General features: G+C 31.8%; 3 protein-coding genes and 1 pseudogene across 3 annotated transcripts; 3 read left to right on the forward strand and 1 right to left on the reverse strand.

The window, feature by feature from the left end:
• Positions 1-931: 931 nt before the first annotated feature.
• On the forward strand, positions 932-4,816 carry LOC108458169 (defective in cullin neddylation protein AAR3-like). The gene is made up of 9 exons (XM_017757458.2): positions 932-1,334; positions 1,880-2,018; positions 2,496-2,547; positions 2,709-2,784; positions 2,928-3,010; positions 3,487-3,583; positions 3,669-3,714; positions 4,060-4,148; positions 4,243-4,816. Exons 1-9 carry the CDS (start codon positions 1,277-1,279, stop codon positions 4,548-4,550), a joined length of 948 nt encoding a protein of 315 aa, XP_017612947.1. The 5' UTR covers positions 932-1,276; the 3' UTR covers positions 4,551-4,816.
• Positions 4,817-10,853: 6,037 nt separating this feature from the next.
• LOC108459804 (probable calcium-binding protein CML46) lies at positions 10,854-11,852 on the reverse strand. Its single transcript, XM_017759204.2, has one exon. It carries the CDS (start codon positions 11,586-11,588, stop codon positions 11,052-11,054), a length of 537 nt encoding a protein of 178 aa, XP_017614693.1. The 5' UTR covers positions 11,589-11,852; the 3' UTR covers positions 10,854-11,051.
• Positions 11,853-13,355: 1,503 nt separating this feature from the next.
• On the forward strand, positions 13,356-14,762 carry LOC108458197 (uncharacterized protein At5g19025-like). The gene has a single exon (XM_017757497.2). The coding sequence runs from the start codon at positions 13,839-13,841 to the stop codon at positions 14,541-14,543; it is 705 nt and encodes a 234-aa protein (XP_017612986.1). The 5' UTR covers positions 13,356-13,838; the 3' UTR covers positions 14,544-14,762.
• A 4,877-nt stretch (positions 14,763-19,639) lies between these two features.
• On the forward strand, positions 19,640-22,202 carry LOC108458827 (defective in cullin neddylation protein AAR3-like; annotated as a pseudogene).
• Positions 22,203-22,998: the final 796 nt, after the last annotated feature.

Here is a 22,998-nt window from a genome sequence, read left to right on the forward strand (position 1 = left end):
AGTGGATGTACATCAAGATCAAGATAAGTTTTGATGTACATTAAACTCTAATGGTGATTAGAAGTAGATATCTACTTTATTTATATTTATTATACCTATAAATAGAGACTTTGGTGAAGCATTGTAAATATTTCGATTGATCAATAAAATACATTCTCTCTTTGCTCTCCTATTCTATTTGTTATTTATTCTCTGTCTTTTATTTTATAACAAAAATATATAATTTATATAATTACATATTTAGTAATTTATTTATATAAATAAAAGAGTTATTAATTAAAAATATGAATTAAAAACTTGAAAATAGTATATTTATTAATTAAAATTAAACAAAATATTAAAACAACATGAAATAAAAAATACAAATGTGAGTAAGAGAGGAATTGAACCGCGAAAATCAAGGACAAAACAACTAATATTTAACCACCTAACTAAAGGAGCTAATATTGTTTTTTTTGTGAATTACAAGAGAAGAGCAAAACCTTAATAACAACATGACTAGTGTCACTCAAACCCAAGCCACACATGGGGCGGTGAACACCTTGACCATCAAACCAACACACGGGGTTTAAAAGAGATGATATTTTAAGTTATTAAAGAAAACACATTTTGCAAAATATGTTTTCTGACAAGCCAACCTTCAAAATCAGCTTGTTTTCTTAAATATCGAAAAAAATCGACCTATTTCTCTCATTATCTTCTAAAATCGACCTATATTGCTAATTTACCTATCATTTTAACCCAAGAGCAAATAATATTTTAATTATCATTATTTCAAGTCCAAAAAATTATCATTATTTCGTTATAAAAGTTATTATTATAGTTGCTACCGAATAAATAAGGTTATTAGTTATTTATTTTATTTAAAAAAGAATTGTTTTTCTTTTTCTTTTTTTTTTGGACATTACATATGATGAAAGAAATCTAAACGGATGAAATCAAAGAGAGTAAGATACAGCATATTCGCTGCGTCACATAGTACTCCAATACCCTGGTTTACCTGAACCGGAAGTAAGATCCGGTTCAATCTCATAGTAAAACCAAAACTTTTGTTTTCCTTAGTATTCTTTCTCTAAAATCAAAATCCAAATGGAAAAGAAAGGCTTGACAATATTTTGATTTCTGTAAAACGCATAGAAGAGAGAGTACTTTATCTTTAAAACCATACCGGTAAAGAGAAAGTTCCGATTTTTTTTTTTTCATTTCTTTCAAGCTCAACCAAAATATATTAAAGGAAACCTAACTTGCCGGAGCTCTGGATACAGTTAAGAATCCGATGGACTCCTTGGGTCCGAATCGGTTTGATATCTTCGAGATTTATCGGCGATTCTGTGGTATTTTTTTTTATTTTTCACTTTTCTTTTTTGTTCTTGAGATTTTACTTCTTTATTCTTTGCTGTTCTTTAATTATAAATTTGAAATATTTTGGGTTGGTGTACAAAAGAAAAGTGGTGAACTTTCGGGTAAAAAGATTGGAAATTAGATCAGGGGGGTTTCAGTTTAGTGTTGTTGGGTAATAATTGTGCGGGAAGAGAGTTAAAAATGCTTTTTCTTTTTAATAGAAAAATTCAAATTTTGATTTAATTATGGAAAAAAATTGTGTAATTTGGTACCCTAAAAAGGTCAATAGAAAAGTAGGCCAAAATATAAGTAATGCAAAATTTTCATCAATATAATGCATGTTTATATATATATATATATAATGCAATTTGGTTTGTTTAAAGAATTGGTTAAAATGTTTAAAGTTTTGGTATTTTCTTTTATGATTTGCATTCATTTTCAGAATTTTCAACTGTTCAGAAAATTGTGCTGAGATTGGAATGTTGCTCTGTTCGAAAGGGCTGATGCAGTAATTTTTAACTTTTGAACTGTCTTGCAGAACTTAGAACAGGATATGAGCATGTTTGTGATGGAGAAGGCTACCGACAAGGCGAGGAATCACAAAGAGCTAAGTTCACTAGGGACGCATTGAACCAACTCTTAAAGATGGTGGAGTCAAGGATGCGCGAGAGGCATATGTATGTATCTATGCATGATTGTATGTGTGTATGTATATATGTTTATATATATATATATATATATATATAATCTGTATTTAGAAGTTTACTGAGTTTGGCTTGCCATTAGGATGACCCGAGAATCAGTTGATGAGTCTTGAGACATTTGGCATGAAAGAATTGATTTGATATTTTAGGGATTTCATGTGAACTTAGTGTTGTTCTTGGCAGTTCTTGTTGAAGATGTATTTAATTTAGCTTCAAGCATTGGAATCTTTCAATCCCATCTTGACTTAAGGTTGAATTTTGAAGACTGCAACTTGATCTTGGGTTGCAGTCAGCCTCATATACATTCATGTTAATGCCTAAACTAGTGAAAACTTTAATCTAATCTTTTAGTGAAAAAGATTTTATAGCGCAAGGCATAAGTGTATTTTCAATATCCAGTCTTGGTTATTGGTTATTTTTTTCAACATTTTATTATGTTTCCTTTGACAGGAATGCAATCTTTGATGAACTTCTCAAACTCATGTTACAGCTCGACTTGATGGTGATATTCCTATTCCTTGAAGTTCTTTAGAGGACTTATTTAAGTATACTTTAAGCCTCTATTATGATGTATATTTGTAGTATTCAGTTGTTACATTGACTATATGCTCTAATTTCAAGTGTTATCCATACTGAAATTTGGCTTTCTGATGTTTCTTGTAGGTAGACTTTTCTGTATTCTCGTGCTTCTATGATTTTGTTTTCTTCGTATGCCGAGAAAATGGTCAAAAGAATATTAGTAAGTTACTGTGTACTACTTAGTTAAATGCAAATAATTTTATTGATTTATCTTTGGAGTAAATAGTGAGGATATATAAGCTAAATTACAATCAATTTCTTTGGTCTTGGATTTGACTATATTTTTTTTTGCATGATTGATAGCTGTAAGCAGGGCAGTTGCTGCTTGGAGATTAGTCTTAGCAGGCAGGTTCCGTTTGCTTAACCAATGGTGTGACTTTGTTGAGGTATGAGTATGGCTGATACTAAGCTGCTAACCCTTTTTGTTTGTCTTGGAAGCATCTTGTGAAACTATTGGTTATTGTTTCGATGTCTGAGTTGAGTTTACCTTTTGCAGTAAATTTCACTAGAATTGTCATATTGGTTGTTATTGTGTACTCAAATTAAATGAAATAAACCATGTAATTTTTTCGTAGACTTCATTGTATTGTATAGGGAGTAACTTCTCTGCTGCTTTAGTTTCAATTGTTATTATTTAAGAAGCGTTCTTAAAATTTGACTTTCACTTAATCAAGCCTTTGAAAATCCTTGTACATGGTTTCAACCTTTTGCATGTTATGTATGGCAATATGGATGGTAGTCATCCTTTGGGTCGGACATGTGTTCTGTTACTGCACTATTAGTTCAAGTTGAAAGTATTTGTGCTAATGAATTACTGTAAGCTTTCGATTAAGGTAAAGTACTGTTTTTCATTTCACTTCAGAAAAATCAGCGGCACAATATTTCTGAGGATACATGGCAGCAAGTTTTAGCTTTTAGTCGGTGTGTGCATGAAACCCTAGAAGGGTATGATCCTGAAGGTATAAATTTTCTCGAAATATGTCTTATGGGCTCCCTCTCAGGTATTTATGCCTCGTAGATCTTACTTGTTTGGTTATTTTGCAGGTGCTTGGCCCGTTTTAATTGATGACTTTGTTGAGCATATGTACAGGTTTGCTTTTATATCCTCAGCACTTTATATGATCATAAAAGTTCTAATAGCTGTTTCATTATCACTCGGTCTATTTTAGGTTACAATTTAAGATTCTTATTGTAATCTTTTTCATCTATTGCCATTCAATGTTCTACTTATTTTGTTTTCAGTTTGTATATTACTGAATAAGAGCAGTATGATCACTTGATCATATTTGTTTTTGTATTGACTTGTAATCATACCTTTGTGTTATTTGTTGGTTCAAGCATGATCCCGTGTTTTCTGAATGCTTCAAGTTGAATAGTGTTACTTTTTATGCACACAATGTCTAGATGTCTTAAGACTTCCCTCTTCCAATTGCAGAATTTCAGGGTCGAATAAAGATACAAATGGTTTCTGTAGCTATGGTGATTCAGGGTCCCAGTTGTGTGCATACGATGACTCTTTGCCTGGTACGTCAAAATATTATCTCTGGCTTTAGATAAGTTGCTAGTTTTATGGACTAGAATAGACAATTAATGTTATGATAACAATATCAAATGGCAGGACTAAAACTAGTTCCGGGGTTGAAGAGGAAGTTGCGTGAATGTAACAATGATAAAATGGAGTCCTTGGAACCATTATTCTCGAGCTCTCCGAACCCGAATTGCACATCAAATTCCAAGAGAAGGTTTATTTTGTGCAGATCTGATGAGAGGGAAGATAATCTTCCCCAGAATTCATGCGATGAGAGCATGGAAATTGTTAAACAAAGTAGTCCGGTGGGTTCTTCCAAGTCTCCGTGTGCAGTTGAAGGTTGCATGTCAAAGGGTTTAGCAGGGCTGTTATCTTGTTGCTCGTATTTTGCAGTTTGATTGTGAAAGAAGAGTTTTGCTATAGGTAGAAGCTCCCTATGTAGGGGAAAAGAAAATGGATACATGCTTTACTACAAGTCTATGAATTAGATAAATTCATATGTTAGCTTGTGGGGGGAGGGTTATAAACAGAGTGCCTACATTTTCGGATGACTGTGTGGGGTTGATTTCCTTTTTTTCAATGTTTGAGGGGTGCTAATATCATTGGTTTGTGGATGTTTTGATCCTGAAATTAATAATTAAAATTTTTGAAAATTTTAGTTAAATCAACATCTCCCACTAACCCTAAACATTTGTTTAGATGGTTTGATAATGAGAATATAAAATTATTGAAAATATATACATAAACATGGAACCACCATGCATAACAAAAGAATCATCCAAATAGAAGATCCTCATCCAGTTGAGGAGAAAGTAGTATAGAAACAATGGACATCCTCAATCATTTGAGTGAAATACTTGTCCAGGTCTGTCATTTATGATGTTTTTAACAGCAATCCATTTCCGAGGAATAATAATAATTTTCATTAACTAAAGGTTAAATTATACAACACATTGAATATCATATGTCTAAAAATAAATTAAGTCCAAACTCAACATATAAGAGCAACAAAATTAATTAAATTCAATCATGATAGAGTAAATCAAATATACCAAAACTCGAATTCAAGGATTAAATCAGTAATAATTTAGGGACCTAACTATAAATAACTTATGATTAACTTAAATTAAATTTAAGTTATTAATGCCAAATCTATTCTTTTCACTTTATGATTTTTTTTATATAATTGAAATTCAAAAGTCTAAAGAAGTACAAGGACTAGAAGCAGAATCAAAAGGCTTCTTGGGTGTCGTCTTCGTCGCTTAGCATGAATTCTCCACAACCATCGACGACATGGTTGCCCATGCTAGTAGTGTGGTTCTTCAAACATTCTCTATATCTGATAAAAGGAGTTCAGTTTATAGTCGTTGATGTTAGACTAACAATTATTGGAATCAGAGCTAAAATTGGATCTAGGTCATGGTCTAGATCATTTCTGGGATTGTCTAAGTTGATGTTAGGGTGGGTTTGATTCATTGTACTGATCTAGGGTTCTTGGTTGGTCTATAGGTACAAAAAAAGATGAGACTTTTAATGAAGAATTAGCTCAGTTGAGTTTATTTTTATAACTAAAAGAGCTCGACATCCCATTTCCACATCTTGTCCTTTCAATTCCACTAAAACTCTGATTTCTAAGGTTAAAAAAATATCTTGATCTAAGTAGAGGTGCTCATGAGCTGAGCCGGGTCAAACAGGAAATGGGACTATATAATAAGGGGGTCCTTATTGGTTTGAATAAAAATCAAAGATGAAGATGACTTTTGGGTTTTTTGAATTATTTAATTATTGTTTTTTCTTTTATTTTGGTTAATAATTAGTATTGGGCAAATTATATTTTAGTCCTTTAAAGTGGTATGCAACACATTGTGCCATGTGACTTCTAATGATTGGTCCACGTGTAAAAAAAATGCCATATCAAATTTTTGTTAGAGTTTTTAAAGGGAGTGACTAAGATGAACGAACTATATAACGCGAATGCTTAAATTGTAAACTTTTATTTTGGCTTAAATTGTAAACTTTTATTTTGGCTTACCTAAAATGAGAATTTTTATAATACTATCCATGTAATTTACCTTATATAATACTATTATTAGTTTGTATTCATATTCGATTTTGAATATATCAACTTTAAAATATTTTTATAACATTAAATTTTGTTTAAAATTATTAATGAATTTCCTAAAAACCATTAGTAAATTGAAAAAGTAATGTAATCACAATTTTTTAAAAAAATTCAACTAATTTTCTTTAATCTTAAAACAATATAAAAATTCATGATGGTTTGAATTTTAATATGAATTTATTATAATTTAAATAATAATATTAATAAATTTTGTAGGTTATTTATTTTATATATATTCTTAAATTAATTTATTTTAATATTAATGTTGGGATCAATCCGATTAAGCAATGGACAAGTAAAAAATAGAGGAAGAAATTGAGAAATTGAACAAACAAATTTAACGTGAGAAAACCCCTCTAAAGAGGATAAAAAAATCACGAGTGAAGATAATTTTATTATAATGGCAAAAGAATGAAAAGTACAAAATGAAGATAAAACTGAACCCTGAAACTCGAAAACAAAAAACCCTCAAAACGTAAACACAAAATTCTCCAAAAGTGTTATGAGTTCAAATCTTTAATGGGTGTATTTTATAAGGTTGTAAAAAAGATAATTTATAGGCTAAATTCGTAGGTCAAATAATAATAAAATAATCTAGACTAATCCGAGTTTGACCGAAACAAATAAGGATTATCTTTTAAATTTGACTGAAATATGAGGCATACTTAATAAATCTCCACCTTGACTTGTATTTCCATAATGCCATCTTTGCTAAAGCTCGCCATGGGACTATCTTGAATATGTAGGGAATTAACTTCGTTGAATCTGTGCTTAGAAGTTGGAAGACTTCTAGCCTTCAACTTGTACATTGCTAAATCAAAACTAACTCGGGTCTGATTTTCATGAGAGCACTGCCCTAAACTTCAAAACCTACATCCAAAAGAGAACCTCTTTTCAACGAAATGGTCATACATTCATACATTTTTCCCTTTTATGACCAAGTTGTTTCTGCTTCAAATGAGTTGACTTCGACTCCATAACAAATGAGGGACGTCTAGTTTCATCGGTCACTATAAAACCTTCCAGAATATAAAAACTGCTGGTCCTTTTACCTTTTAACAAAATGAGAGCCCTACGAGACACCTTAATGTCGCTTGACTCGATGTTGATTCTGCAACCTTTCGAGTTTAAAATACTCAAGGAGATGAGATTCTTTCATAAATCAGGTACATACTGACATCTGAGAGTGTCCTAATTGTCCATCATACATCCTAATTTTAACAGTACCAATACCGATTACCTTACTGGATGAATTGTTTTCCATGCGCACAACTCGACCTTCAACTAAACTGTATATGGAGAACCATTCTCTGTTGGAACACATGTGGAAAGAATATCCCGAATCTAGGATCCACTCAGACGTAAGCTCGAAGCTATCACTCGTTGACACTAACAAGAAATCATCACCACTTTCATCGGCCAAATTGGTATCAGCTATATCTTCCTCATTACTCTTAACAAGCCTTTTATTTTGCAGTTTATAACAATCTGCTTTGATGTGACCTAACTTCTTACAATAGCAGCACCTTTTGTCTCGCTTCTTTGATACTATCAAAATGGAAGCTTGCCTATTTGCCTTACTATCCGAACCAAACTCATTGTTGAGTTTGTCTTACTCAACAAATGACCCTTCACATCCTTGAACGAGAGTTTGTCTTTTCCATAAATCAGGGTCTCCCTGAAAAACTTGTACGAAGAGGGTAAAACGCACAATAATAGTATAGCCTGATCTTTATCGTCAATCTTAACCTCAACATTTTTTAAATCAATCAAGAGAGTAATAAATTGACTAATGTGATATCTAAGAAGCTCACATTCGTTCATGCAAAACGTAAATAAATGTTGTTTTAATACTAAACGGTTAGTTAGAGACTTAGTGGCATAAAGAGTTTCTAACCTTTTCCATAAGGCGGATAAGGTTTTTTCCATTAATACCTTTTGCAATACCCAATTCGCGAGGCATAACTGGATTGCAGATAGGACCTTTTTATCAAGCTCTTCTTATTTTTTTTGATTTAAATTCTCAGACTTTTTCTCGATAACGACATTTTTCAGGCTGGTCTAAGCTAGAATTGCCATCACCCGAACTTGTCACAGATTGAAATTTGTGACACTATCGAACTTCTCAATGTCAAACCTTGTTACTGCCCTATCTGAACTGGCTGATCTATGAAAATTGAACTAGCTCTTGATACTACTTGTTGGGGATCGACCCGATTAAGGAATGAACAAGTAAAAAATAGTGGAAGAACTTGAGAAATTGAACACACAAATTTAACATGAAAAAATCCTCCAAAGAGGATAAAAAACTACGGGCAAAGAAAATTTTACTATAATGGCAAAATAACAAAGAGTATAAAAATGGAGATAAAAACTAAACCCCGAAACCCAAAAATAAAGAACCCACGTAAACACAAAATTCTCCAAAAGTGGGTTATGAGTTCTAATCTTTAATGGATGTATTTCTTAAGGTTATAAAGGAGCCTATTTATAGGCCAAATAATAACAAAATAATATAAATTAATCAGAGTTCGACTGAAACAAATAAACAGAGTTTAACTGGAAGATTATCTCTCAAATTTGATTGAAATATGAAGCATACTCAACAGTTAAAATTATTAATATTCGATTTTAGCTATAATTTTATATTTATCTTTGCTTTACTTTATTCAATAAATGTAATTAATTCTTATTATTTTTGAAAAATATAAATTTAATTTGATAAATGTTATTAATATGTGTAATTTTTAGAACTATATTTTAAGCTTAATAACTTAATATTTAGTAATTTTAATATTATAACATAAAAGTTAATTTCATGAAGTAAAATTTTGAAATACAAGGATAATTTATTTGAAATCAACTTTATATTTAACATATAAAAATTATAAAAAGAAAATAAATTTAAACAAAATGCATGAAATAACTTAAAAATTGAAAAGTAAGGAGTAAAATAGTAATTTACCCATATTAAAAATAAGTGCTTCAAATTAAGAGTATCATATGTCAAAATAGAAATAAGTGCTACACAACAGAATATTGAAAGGCAAACCAAATTAATTAATGAAGTCAAACAAGAAGAAGAAACATATACAAAACTGAGAGATTATTTTAAAATAAAAGAAAAATTGAAGAAAAAACTCATGCTAACAAGACCAAAACAAGGAGAACAATATTACTAATTAAAAGAAACATAATGACCTTGTTTGGTGGTGGTTGAGGAGGAATTCTTACGCAGCAGAAAGAAATGGTAGCAGTAGATTATACACAAGTTTCTAATTACTCTCTTCGTGCTCTATATAGAAGTTTGGACTTATAATTTTAGCTGTTATTTAAGGTTTCAAATCTATTGGTCACCAACATTCATAGATCCTACTTGTATATTCAAGCATATGAGTATTAACCTTGTAGTTAGATGCATGAATAACCATGGTTTCAATCTAGAAATTGATGCCTCCAGTTTTAAAGTCGATGGAGATTTAATGAACATCTCTGTCTTTTCATTGTTTAACATTGCTGAAGCCACAGTGTGCAAGACTTTGTCATTAGAACATGGTTAAGAAATTTTGCCCATGTAAACAAACTTGGTGTGAATTCTTGATTTTCTGAAATGTTTTTATTTCTCACTAAATAATTGATACTTCGCTTTAAATTAATTTTGATTGTTTAATTGAAGTCTCATGCCCTTCTTTTGTTCTTGGTATGTGAAAGTTTCTTGCTAGAGAACACGAGGTGAACAATAATGGGTGGAAAATATTGAAAAATTTGAAGGTATTTGCTTGGTTTGGTCCGTTGGCAAAAATAGTGTAATCTCATTGCAGTTACTGGCTTTTTGGTTCGTCGCATGGTCGTGATGTCACATGGCTCCTCGTTACAATGTTGCTCTCTATTTATGTTTTAATTTGATTGAAGTGTGAAGCATTGAAATAGACGTGAGTTCTGTGTTTCCCAAATTTAAACGGTATTAAAAGAGAATATTGTTGATGCAAGTGTAAGTCAGGTATAGGATGACATGGGGCAGATGTCCTACAACCCGATCATTACAAATATTATTTTACAGTTTCCCCTGTCTCCATCACCTCAGTAAATCTCTTACATCACAATTGAAATCCCTGATCTACAACACTAATTCTCATACATGTTGATGGATTTGCAGTTCAAATCTTCCTTCCGGGGAGAAACTGGTGAGCATAGACCACCTTTTGCTTTGGAGCATCTCTTTGTTGAAAATAATGGAGATGGGCAACCAACAGTTGGAATTCTGGATAATGTGAAGAAAATTATGGTACATCACTTCTTTGGCTATAAAATTGAGACTGAATTTAACAAGCATCTGTTGCAAAAGGCAGATGTTCTTGAGACTTTATCATTAACCTACCACAGGCTTGAACTCAACCCTGAATCCTTTGGTCGTAGATATACTATTGCCCTCCTAAACAGTTGGTTTGGTTCAAGAAGAGATTTTTAGCTTGTCTACAGCTTCCTCTAATGTTCATATATCGTTTCATCATACTTTTCACAAGTTAGGATTCTAGAAGCATTAATTGAATAAATAATTTCCATTGATTTGATTGAAAAATTGTTGATGTCTGTAACTGCAAGCTATTTTTTTTATTAGAAAGTATCAGCTAAACTTCTTCCCAGTTTTCAGGTTTATTAGTTTCTCAGTTTCTAATCACATTTACACCCAAAAAAGGAAAGCAAAATCAACTATATATAAAATAATATGTAATATTTAATGATTAAAAAAAAAAAAAAAAAGAACAAAGAAACTGATTCAGCAAAAGCTGTTCTCCATGAATTTTACAAATTCCTGAAAATCTATTCTGCCATCACCATCTTCATCAAAGGTTTTGATCATGTTGTTGCAGTTTTCCAGCTTTAAACCTTGTTTCAACCCCAAAACACATAGAACTCTCTGCAATTCCTCTGCATCAATAAACCCATCTTTATTCACATCAAAAACATCAAAAGCTTGCTTCACTTCTTCCAAGCTTGGCTCTTGTTCAAACAACCTTGAAATCTCCTCACAACCGTATGATTCATTCAACTGTTCTTCACTTTCTTGGCTGCAAAAAATCCCCAGGTTCCCCATCAAAATCTCCACTTCTTTTCTGCATAACCTCTCACCACCAGATAAAACTTCCTTGCTTGGAAACCCAGATTTCTGGTTCTTCAGGTCCCAATCTGAAGTCTGGGATTGTGGGGAAAACGACCAATATCTTGAGACATAACTTTTAACGGTGTTATAACATGAAAAACCATGGAACAACAGTATCATATTGGAGTTTGAGTTTGCAGATGATGTTTCCATTGAAACAAGTAGATTGGCTGTGTAATTGGTAAAAGAATATGGGTTTATTTTTCTATGTTGAAAGAATGATATTGAAGAGAAAAGAAAAGAAAAGAAATTGATTGAATTGTGAGGTCTTGGGTGGGGTATTTTAAAGGCATGGAAAACCCTGCTAAGTTTTCAGAGGCGGTTTTGATTTGAAAAGGGGAATTGCGTGTACGGTTCAGACCCATGACCATTGTCCACCATGAAATAAATTAAGAAAAGAATGGGTCTTTTTTCTTTTCAGATATTCAAGCATGAAAGTGTAAACCAATGGGGGTGGTAAAAGAGAGGAAATTTCCAATATCCTGCATAATGGGAGAAGCTAGAAATAGTTGGTCAACTTGGACCTTCGCTTGGTTGGCCTACCTTTGTTTTGTCTTTATGTGCTTTCCATTTCGCTGCTTTGTTTCTTAGAACCTGCTGCCTTTTGTCTTGTTTAACTGCAATTTCTGAATTTGACTTTTTTTACTTAGGACAATGAAGTTTCTTGGATGTTCATAGGCGGCTGTTTTATTTATTCCTTGAATTTGATCCTTATTTTCTCTACATGATTTTTTAAAAATGACAAATTTCTTAATTCGATCCTTTAAATTTGGATTCTATGTCGTGCATATAATTTGTGATTGGCTCAACTATTTACTTCAAAAACTGAAATAAAAAAATTGTCAAATTCAGAGTGCAAATGATACTTTATTTTTTATCCTTACGTTTTCCATGGTTAATTCTGTTTTCTGGGCTATGTTTTTCTAGAGACAATTAAGGGTCAATGTCGTGGTGATTGTAAAAGTAAATTTTTTAAAAAAAATCTTGAATAATACCCTATCAAAAAAGAAGAAAAAAAAATTATGTAAGATCTTTTCAGAGACGTTGTGGATTTATTTTTAAATGTAGAAGAAGGTGTTGAGTAAGATACTATATTTGACAATTTCTGTTGTGCATAGCTTGTGATTGATTCAACTTTTTATTTCAAGGACTCGATTAAAAATATTAATTAAGAAAATCTCATGGTGGTATATTTACATACATCTTAACTGAGTTTAAGTTTTTTTTTTCAACCTTTCGTTCAGATATTTAAAAATCCCATCCAAGTCTTAAAAGGTATAATCAAAATAAGGCAAATGAAAAAGAAAAACACACATACACTACAATAAAAGATAAAAAATAATAAAATCATATGAAGCATGAATTCAAACATGATCTCAACTTTATCATACATAATCATAGACGTTAGAAATTATACTTAAAAGCTATAACTTGAACCGATCACATCCACCAAAACTTTTTTACATTGATAACGATATTTCTTTGTAAAGATATCATACATAGAATTTATAAAAAAAAAAACCACGACAAAATATGAAAGAAAGACTAAACAACACAATAATAAGTGCCAAAACCAAATAACAATATTTTCTTTTAACAAGATAAAATTAGATCACTATAAAAATAACTCAAAATCATATTTATTTTAAATAATATATTATAAAATAAAATATTTATGAAATACTAAAATTGTATTTTAATAAAAATAATAAAAAGCCAAGAAAAAGTTTTCATTTTAAATTTTAATAAAAATATATTTCTATTAAAATATAGTTATAAAAACAATATTTAATAAAATAAATAAAGAAAAAGAGATGGAACAAAGCCCAAATAATGACCCACAAAATCATCAACACATTATTTTCTTTTTTCGGCCATAATCAACACATGATTGAAAACAACTTTTTCAAATTAAAAAGAAGAATAAGAAGAAGGAGAAGAAGCAAAGTTGAAGCCCAGGCTAATAATCACAAGCCCAGAAAAAGTTTCCATTTTTAATTTTTTTTCTTTAAACGTGTAAAACAACTATAGCATTGTATATTCGCTGAGGAAATTTTTGTGATAAAGAGACTTCCTTTGTCCCCTTTCTCTCTCTTCCCGTAGCCGGCCTCTCTTAATTTAATTCAGTTCCACTTCTTCTCTTGCTCTTTAATAATTCAATCTCAAATCTAAATTTAGGATTGAAAATTTCCCAACTTTTTGGTGTTCTTTTTTAAAAGGATTTAATTATTTGGATACGAATTGAAGCACCTGATCTTGTTGAGGTGGAAATAATTCAGTTATTTCCCTTTGTTTTTTTAGTTTTTATTAGGAGGGTTTGTTCTGGATTTGGAGTTTAGGGCTGAAGGAAAAAATTGATTTATTGGGTTCTCTTTGAAGTTAAATTTCAGGGTTTGATTTGAAATGGTATATTTCCATAGATCAATCTCCGTCTGCAACTCGGCTGACCAGGCTTCTCCAATGGCAAATTCTGGGAATTCAAGTGATCTCATGATGAACCCCAAATCAGCGTCATCAAAGGGCAATTTTTGTAAGAAACAAAAGGTATTCAATCCACCAAGTTGTTTAAAAATCCCCTCTTGTGAAAGATCAAGATCTGCTGCCGTTGATGTTGTAATCTTAATTGCTGTGATCGCCGCTTTTGGAATCTTATTGTTTCCAACTATAAAATGCATATCTTTGAAAGTGATTGAATTCATCGAAGCCGCCTATGATTTGGTTAGAGATGAAATGATGATATCTCCAATGATATATGGATCCATAGGACTTGGTTTTTCTTGTTCTGCAATAGCTGCTTGGATTTTGCTTCTTTGTACAACTAGGAAATGTGGGAACCCTCACTGTAAAGGGCTCAATAAGGCCACCGAATTCGATATTCAGTTGGAAACCGAGGAGTGTGTTAAGAACTTGAGCCCTACGGTTAAAGATGGCGTTTCCAAAGGACTTCTCCAATTGCTGCACAATCGTCACAAGGAATTGGAAGCCGAGTTAAAGAGGCTGGCACCGGTTAATGGAAGAGCAGTGCTTGTGTTTCGAGCTAAATGTGGATGTTCCATTGGCAGATTGGAGGTTCCGGGACTGAAGAAGCAAAGAAAGATCAAGAAATAGGGTTTAAGGATACAATTAGATAGATGAATTTTAAAGCAAATACAGAAACTAGCTCATAATGCTGAGAGGAGTTTGTAGGCCTTCTCAAGTTATGTTGTCTTTAAATAAGCTTCTCATAGCAATAAGTTGTAAGGATTATATACAGTCGGGCTATTAGCGGAGAATATAATAACCCTTTCATTTATTTCATCGATAGTTTATGGAAATTTATGTTTTAAAGCTTATGTGTTTGTGTTCTTAGTTTTGCAATTTATTTTTGTGTAGCTATAAATCATAGAAATTTGAGACCTTTTAAGCATTAGATATTCATGCTTTTGTTGAGCTGTTTGATTCATGGTGTGTTATGAGAACTATATGATCGTGATGCGGCTTGTACAAGGAGTCCGATAAGGAGTTCTAAGTCAAGCTTCCTCAGATCTTATCCTCGATGGATGGGACTTCTGCTCCTGCAAGCCATATAGGTGTTACTTCCACCTCTTACTCTGATTTGATGTTTTGACCCTTAGGCAGGCAATGAGCATTATCTAAGTCCTTACTCTGAGTTTGATCCATGGGTCATCTCACAAAGGTTTGTGGAACAAGAGCAAGGTCCGGGATTAGCTCTCTCACTCGGGCATACTTTAGGTCTTAACTACAAGGTCTTTTGAATCTTTAATCTGTTTTACAAGTAATATTTCCTACATTTTCAGCTTCATAGTAGTGTACTGCAGATTACATCAACTTGGTGTGGTGAGAATTATTGCTCATACAGTTCCTGAACCAGATGATTTCGAGAAGGTTATATGTCTCGCATGATAGCGTTTCTAGTATTCTCTGCTGAATCTTCTATGTTCTATTGTTGTGTACATTTGATAGTAGTTTATCTTATCATATTCAATATTAACAAAGTCGATTGTTATATTTACTTATGTTTTCTGTTTTTTTTTCTGTCACTGAAGCGTTACCAGTTAGTACTAAAAATGCCTTTTTCCTTGTTTCAAGCATATTCAGTTAAAGGAAGAAAAGGTAAGATGAACAGCATGCAGATATAGCGCAAAGGTAATCTAGTTTCTTCCCCTTTTATAATTCATCACAATTATTACACTACCTAGTTCTCATGAATTTAAGCTGTTAGCACTTAAGGATAAACCGATTTTGCTTTGCATGTCAGTTTAACATTGGTTCAATCTCTTATTTGTGTCTATGTTATGTTGCTCCAACTCTAATATCTTTCACAAAGCATTTATGTCCGACAAATACACGGACATGGCATGGGGATATGATCTACATTAAAATCTTTAAAGATAATTTGAACATACCGGTGTGTTGGAGTAATTTACTAGTATTCTTTGAATGCGAAGTTAAATATGTGTAAGTAGCAAAAGAAAGAAAGGAGTGGATTGAAAGATAGAGCATATTTTTGAAGATGTGATTAGGAAGGGATAAGCACTACCACTTGCATGAATTGGCCATTTTTGTTGTAATATACAAATCATAGGATTCCTTTTTAGAGAAAAAGATTGTAAACCTTAATTGTATGTCTTTATCCATGACATTTCACCACAATTTTTGTTTAAACAAGGGATAATATATAATTTGGCCCTTGAATTTGTCTGTTTGTACTTGGTATTTAAATTTATTTTTGGACCTAGTAGGTTCCTGAACTTGTATTTCGTCAATCAAGTAGATACCTTCACACAAACACAGTTAGTTTGTATTGATGTGACATTATTAGCCAATTCAATGGTGCTATGTGACAGCCACTCAAAACACTACATGGCAAATATAAATAAAATTTTTTAATCGGGATAATTTATAATTTGGCCCTTAAATTTGTTCATTTGTACGTAGTTGATCCTTAAACTTGAATTCCGTCAGCAGGTTTGTTCCCCCGCATTAATATTGTTTGTTGATGTAACATTGCTAATCAATCCTATGTTACCACATGGCAGCCTCTCATGTGTCAAATAAATTTAAGGATCAATTAGGGGTATAAATGAACAAGTTTAGGGTCAAATTATATATTATCCCTTTAAACAAAAAGCTCAGCTCAAATAAATTCTTAACTCTCTTGGTAAAGTAGATTTGTGGTGGGACTGTATCTCCTTTGAGTTAATATCTTTTTTGAAAATAAAGAGAGAAGGATAGTGACCCTTGGTCATCAAGTTACAATTCAAGCAACTCTACTCCCTTATGCAAGGGTGGGGACTTTCTTTTTTCCTTTGAGGACTAGTAATGATCAACATAGATGTCATTCTTCGTAATCATGTTTGATTTTATTTTTTTAGGGAATCAAAACGCCCCTAAAATCAGAATTCAATATTGACTAATATGGAAGATCATTGTGCTACTCAATACTAGTCCTGTAGAAGGGTATGTTTCAACAACATCATCATCATAAACAAATTAAAATTATCTACTCTACTCTCTACACTTAAGTCCCCTAAAATAAAGAAGCAAGAATTCTTATTTGTTTGGTTCAGAAAAAAACTCCGAAAGCATAGCAATGTAAAGTGTAGCAATGTAAGTCATATCAATCCGCTGATAATATTCATAAGTTTGTTTTACAACCAGGAGAAAAAGAAATTTGAAATGGGGATAATAAAAAAATAGATAAAAATCAATGACAATATTAGCAGCAGTATCAACTTCCAATCCTCTCTAACTCTACTCCCTTTTTTGTTTAAACTATGTGCCAAACTCTACTCCTTAGGGTGAGTTAATAGATCACTGCGCAAAGCTATCTCACTCTAATATGTTAGATAACTAGAATTTCCGTGCGTAACTTGATAATGACTCGATTATGAGATTCAATGGAAGAGGACAGGTGATCAATCATTATCCTGTTAAATCCAACAGGATTCCTCAAAGTGCCTGCGAAAGTAGGCATTTCAACTGCCACTTTAGATGCCTCATCATGCTGGTTTGTTGGATCAGTTGAGATGTGTTTTCCCTCAAGCCACTATGGAGAGAATTTGAAGTAAGGAAAAACCGCTCATGTTGTTTAGTGGCTCTTACAAATCTGGGATTTTGAGAAATAAAAAATTGAAATATAAGAGAAGGAAAGGGGAGAATATAACTTGCATGTACTTTCTTTGCGTGCCTGACCACTTCATCAAAGACCAACTGGCTTAGGTCAAACTCCACCATCTTAACAACCTTTCTAATCAACACTGCAACTTTCTTACTTACTGCATCTCTTTGGCTATTGGGCAACTAATTCCTTGTAGTAATGACAAACAATGCAGCATAGACAATGGTCAGGGATGAGGCTCGAATCTTCTCAAGCCAAGTGAGATGGACAATGTTGGTAATGATGGAGGCCGTTATGTCCAATGGTTCCTCCAACTCCACCATGTTCTGGCAGTAGCAGTTGAGCACTTTCCTGATCAGAGTAGGATTGAAATTGTACCATCTCCCTCGAACAAACACTTTTTAGTAGAATCCACTCTGGTCATCAGTGACGCTCCTCAACAAATTGGCATAGAACTCGAGCACCACTTTCCTTCTAAAAAGCTTCACAAAGCTGACAAAGCTAGTAAGGCTATTGGTGTTGAGGAGAGTGTCTAAGTCATGCTCTAGGTACCTTTTAAAGCAAGCGTAGGTGAGGAAGGTTTGATCTTGCTTTTGCCAAAAACCTTGCCTAAACAAAAACACTCAAATGTACATTTTTAACATTATTAGCTTCGACTAGATTAAGACACTCAAATATCATCAATAAAAAAAATATAATATAAAATAGAGGGTGAAATTCAATAATGATTTATAATTTTTTTTTATCAATGCTGCATTTTGATCCATGAACGCATTAAATTACCTTTGATTTCTTATAACATTTTCATCCATTACCTTTATTAATTTTGCGTTGTCATTAGTATAAATACTTTATAAATATATCATATTTTTGAACAAAATTCATCTTTATGTTGAAAAATAAAAACAAATAAGCATCTTTAAAACAATTTAAAGAAAATTAATTGAAAATAATGGTTTTGAAAAAAATTAGGAGTCAATCTCAATTAAATTTTGAAGAAATTGATCAAGTAATTTTAAATATATATGAATATGGTAATTTTTTCCAAAAAAATTAAAAATTAAATGTGAATTATGGCACGTGGTTAAATGGATATTTTGTCTTTTATGTTGATTAGGAAAATGGATGATTGATAAAAAAATAAAGATAATGAATAATATAACTTTTAAAGGTTTCCACTAACATTTAATACAATATGAAAATTTGAATATATTTGTTTAAACCTGGATAAAGTTTTAGATGGGAAAATTAATCCTATTTTTATATTTTATCCGTTAAATAATGACGATAATGTTAAATTTATGTTAAAATTATTTTTATAAGTAAACTATAAAAAAGTCATCTAATTATGCTTTTTATTCTATTTTGATTGTCCAATCATTATTATTATTTATTTAATTACTAAACTTTTCAAATAATATATTTTAGTTACTTTGTGAGTTTTTTATTAGTCTAATAACAAAATTAGCTGTTTAATGCTTATACATTCTGTTAATTTGATCATAAATATAAAAGTTCAACAAATTTAGCCGTTAATATTTACAAATTTTAGTTCTAATTTTAAAAAAATTTAGTAAATTTGACTCTCAATATTTATAAAATCTATCAATTTAGTCTTAATTCAAAAATTTAAAAAGATTTAGAAAAAAATATTTTAAAACTTTATAACTTATCAGCTAACTTATAAAATATAATAAGCTGTTTCAAATCACACTCTAAAACGAAGATAAAAAAAAAATTAAGATGTAAGTGAAAGTAAAGGCATTATTTTTCTTTTTATATCAAGGGGTTTCCAGTCTAGTGTTGTTGGGTAATAATTGTGGAGGAGGAGAGTTGAAAATGTTTTATGTTTTTTGATTTAATAATGGATTTTTTTGGGTGCAATTTGGTATCCTAAAAAGTCAATAGAAAAGTAGGCCCCAAAATATAGGCAATGCAATTTGGTTTGGTTAAAATGTTTGAAGTTTTGATATTTTCTTTTATGGTTTGCATTCATTTCAGAATTTTTCAACAGTTCAGAAAATTGAGCTGAGATTGGAATGTTACTCTGTTCGAAAGGGCTGCTGCTGTAATTTATTAACTTTTGAACTGTCTTACAGAACTGAGAACAGGATATGGACATGTTTGTGGTGGAGAAGGCTACCGTGAGGACGAGGAATCACAAAGAGCTAAGTTCACTAGGGAAGCATTGAACCATCTCTTAAAGATGGAGTCAAGGATGCGCGCAAGGCATGTGTATGCATGAAAGAAACGATTTGATATTTTAGGGGTTTCTTGTGAACTTAATGTTGTTCTTGTTGAAAATGTATTTAATTTAGCTTCAACCATTGGAATCTTTCAATCCCATCTTGACTTAAGGTTGAATTTTGAAGACTGCAACTTGATCTTGGGTTGCAGTCAGCCTCCTATATACGTTAATGTCTAAACTAGTGAAAACTTTAATCTAATTTTTTAGTGAAAAAGATATTATTGACCCAAGGCATAAGTGTATTTTCAGTATCTAGTCTTGTTTAATTCAATTGCACACTAATTATTCTTTCATTTATTTCAACATTTTATTTTGTTTCCTTTGACAGGAATGCAACCTTTGATGAACTTCTCAAGCTCAAGTTACAGCTCCACTTCATGGTGATATTCCTATTTATTGAAGTTCTTTAAAGGACTTATTTAAGTTGACTTTAAGCCTCTATTATGAATCTGATGTGCATTTTTATTTTTTTGTTGTTACATTGATTATATGCTCTGATTTCGTTTTATCCATACTGAAATTTGACTTTCTGATGTTGCTTGTAGGTAGACTTTTCTGAATTCTCGCGCTTCTATGATTTTGTTTTATTCGTATGTCGAGAAAATGGTCAAAAGAATATTAGTAAGTTATCATGTACTACTTAGTTAAATGCAAATAATTTTATTGATTTATATTCGGAATAAATATTAAGGATATAGAAGCTAAACTACAATGAATTTCTTTGGTCTTGGATTTGAATCTCTTTCTCTCTCTCTTTTTTATGCCTGATTGGTAGCTGTAAGCAGGGCAGTTGCTGCTTGGAGATTAGTCTTAGCCGGCAGGTTCCGTCTGCTTAACCAATGGTGTGACTTCGTTGAGGTATGAGTATGGCTGATACTAAGCTGGTTGGAAGCATTTAGTGAAACTCTTGGTTATTGTTTCGATGTCTAAGCTGACTTTACCTTTTGCATTAAATTTCATTAGAATTGCGATCTTGGTTGTTATCGTGTACTCAAATCAAATGACATAAACCATGTATGTCTTTTTTTCGGTAGCACTTCATTGTATTGTCTAGGGAGTAACTTGTCTGCTGCTTTAGTTTCAATTGTTATTATTTAAGAAGCGTTCTTAAATTTTGACTTTCATTGCCTTAATCAAGCCTTTGAAAATCCCTGTACATGGTTTCAACCCTCTGCATGTCAAGTACAGAAATATGGATGATAGTCATCCCTTGGGCAAGACATGTGTTCTGTTACTGCACTATTAGTTCAAGTTGGAAGTATACTTGGTAATGAATTACTGTAATCTTTCGATTAAGGCAAAGTACTTTTTTTCATTTCCTTTCAGAAAAATCAGCGGCACAATATTTCCGAGGATACATGGCAACAAGTTTTAGCTTTTACTCGGTTTGTGCATGAAACCCTAGAAGGGTATGATCCTGAAGGTATTAAGTTTCTTGAAATATGTCTTATGGGCTTCCTGTCATGTATTTATGCCTCGTGGATCTTAGTTGTTTGGTTATTTTGCAGATGAGCATATGTACAGGTTTGCTTTTAAATCCCCAGCGCTCTATATGGTCATAAAAGTTCTAATAGCTGTTTCGTTCTCCCTCCGTCTATTTTAGGTGACCATTTAAGATTCTTATTGTAATCTTTTTAATCTTTTGCCAGCCATTGTTCTACTTATTTTGTTTTCAGTTTGTATTTTACTGAATAAGACCTGTATGATCCCGAAATTCCTGAATGCTTTAAGTAGAATAATGTTCTTTTTTATGCACATGATGTCTTGCAGAATTTCGGGGTCGAATAAAGATACAAATCTTTTCTGTAGCTATGGTGATTCAAGGTTCCAGTCATATGCCTATGATGACTCTTTGCCCGGTACGTCAAAATATTAGCTGTTGCTTTAGATAAGTTGCTAGTTTTATGGACTAGAATAGATAATTAATATTATGATAATGATATACAACTAGTTCCCGAATTGAAGAGGAAGTTGCGTGAATGTAACAATAATAAAATGGAGTCCTCGGAACCATTATTCTCAAGCTCTTCGAACTCGAATTGCACATCAAAGTCCAAGAGAAGGTTGATTTTGTGCAGATCCGATGACAGGGCAGATAATCTTCCCCAGGATTCATGTGGTGAAAGCATGGAAATTGTTAAATAATGTAGTCTGGTGGGTTCTTCCAAGTCTCCTTGTGAAGTTGAAGGTTGCATGTCAAAGGGCTTTGCGGGGCTGTTATCGTGTTGCTCGTATTTTGCAGTTTGATTGGGAAAGAAGAGTTTTGCTATAGGTAGAAGCTTCCTATGGAGGTAAAATTCATAGGGGAAAAGAAAATGGATACATGCTTTACTACAAGTCTATGAATTAGATAAATTCATATGTTAGCTTTGGGGATGACAAACTATTAAAATTTTTATATTTTTTACAATTTATATATTAATAAGTAAATATACAATGTTTAAATAAATTTATAAATTATAATAATTTATAAAAATAATTGCACCAACTATAATTATAATTATAATCATAATTAATATACTAATACATAAATTACTAGAGTAAATCTAATTATTATAATTTTAAAGTATAACATTTACTATTTCATTGTTGAAAAAAAATATTTTTATTTTAGTTAAATTTTATTTGAGAAAAAAGGTAAAACTAATTAAAATAATAAAATCGAAAGTAAATTTATCAAAATTTAAGATTAGGCATATAATCTAAAATAATTCAAGGAAATGGCCGTAATGAAATTATACCATATATTATGGCATATTGATACTATTTGGGAATGTAAGATTATGAGATAGTCGGAATGTTGAACATTATTTATTTTAGAATGTAATATTACGGGTCGTAATGTAAGATTTGACCAATCAAATGCATCTTTAAATTTTTACTAAATTATAGTACACACATGTTGTGATTGTTGGCTTACCGGTTGAAGGAAAATACTTATTGTCAAGGATAAGTTTGAAACCAGAGTAAAAATCGAGCTTAAAGCTATAACTTCATCATACCGGGGCACGTCAATTGCCTAAGCAAGCAACATAGTTAAATCAAACAATAAATTTAGATATCTAGTCTCTGTGGGATCAACTCTACTCCCTATACCGCTATGCATTTACGGTTTTGGCGTAGAATTATTTTTTTGATGGATTCGACACCCATTCAAGCTTAAGTAACAATTAAATTATGACACACACATAATG

The sequence above is a fragment of the Gossypium arboreum genome, chromosome 4 (assembly GCF_025698485.1).
Source record: "Gossypium arboreum isolate Shixiya-1 chromosome 4, ASM2569848v2, whole genome shotgun sequence".
NCBI classification, from domain to species: domain Eukaryota; kingdom Viridiplantae; phylum Streptophyta; class Magnoliopsida; order Malvales; family Malvaceae; genus Gossypium; species Gossypium arboreum.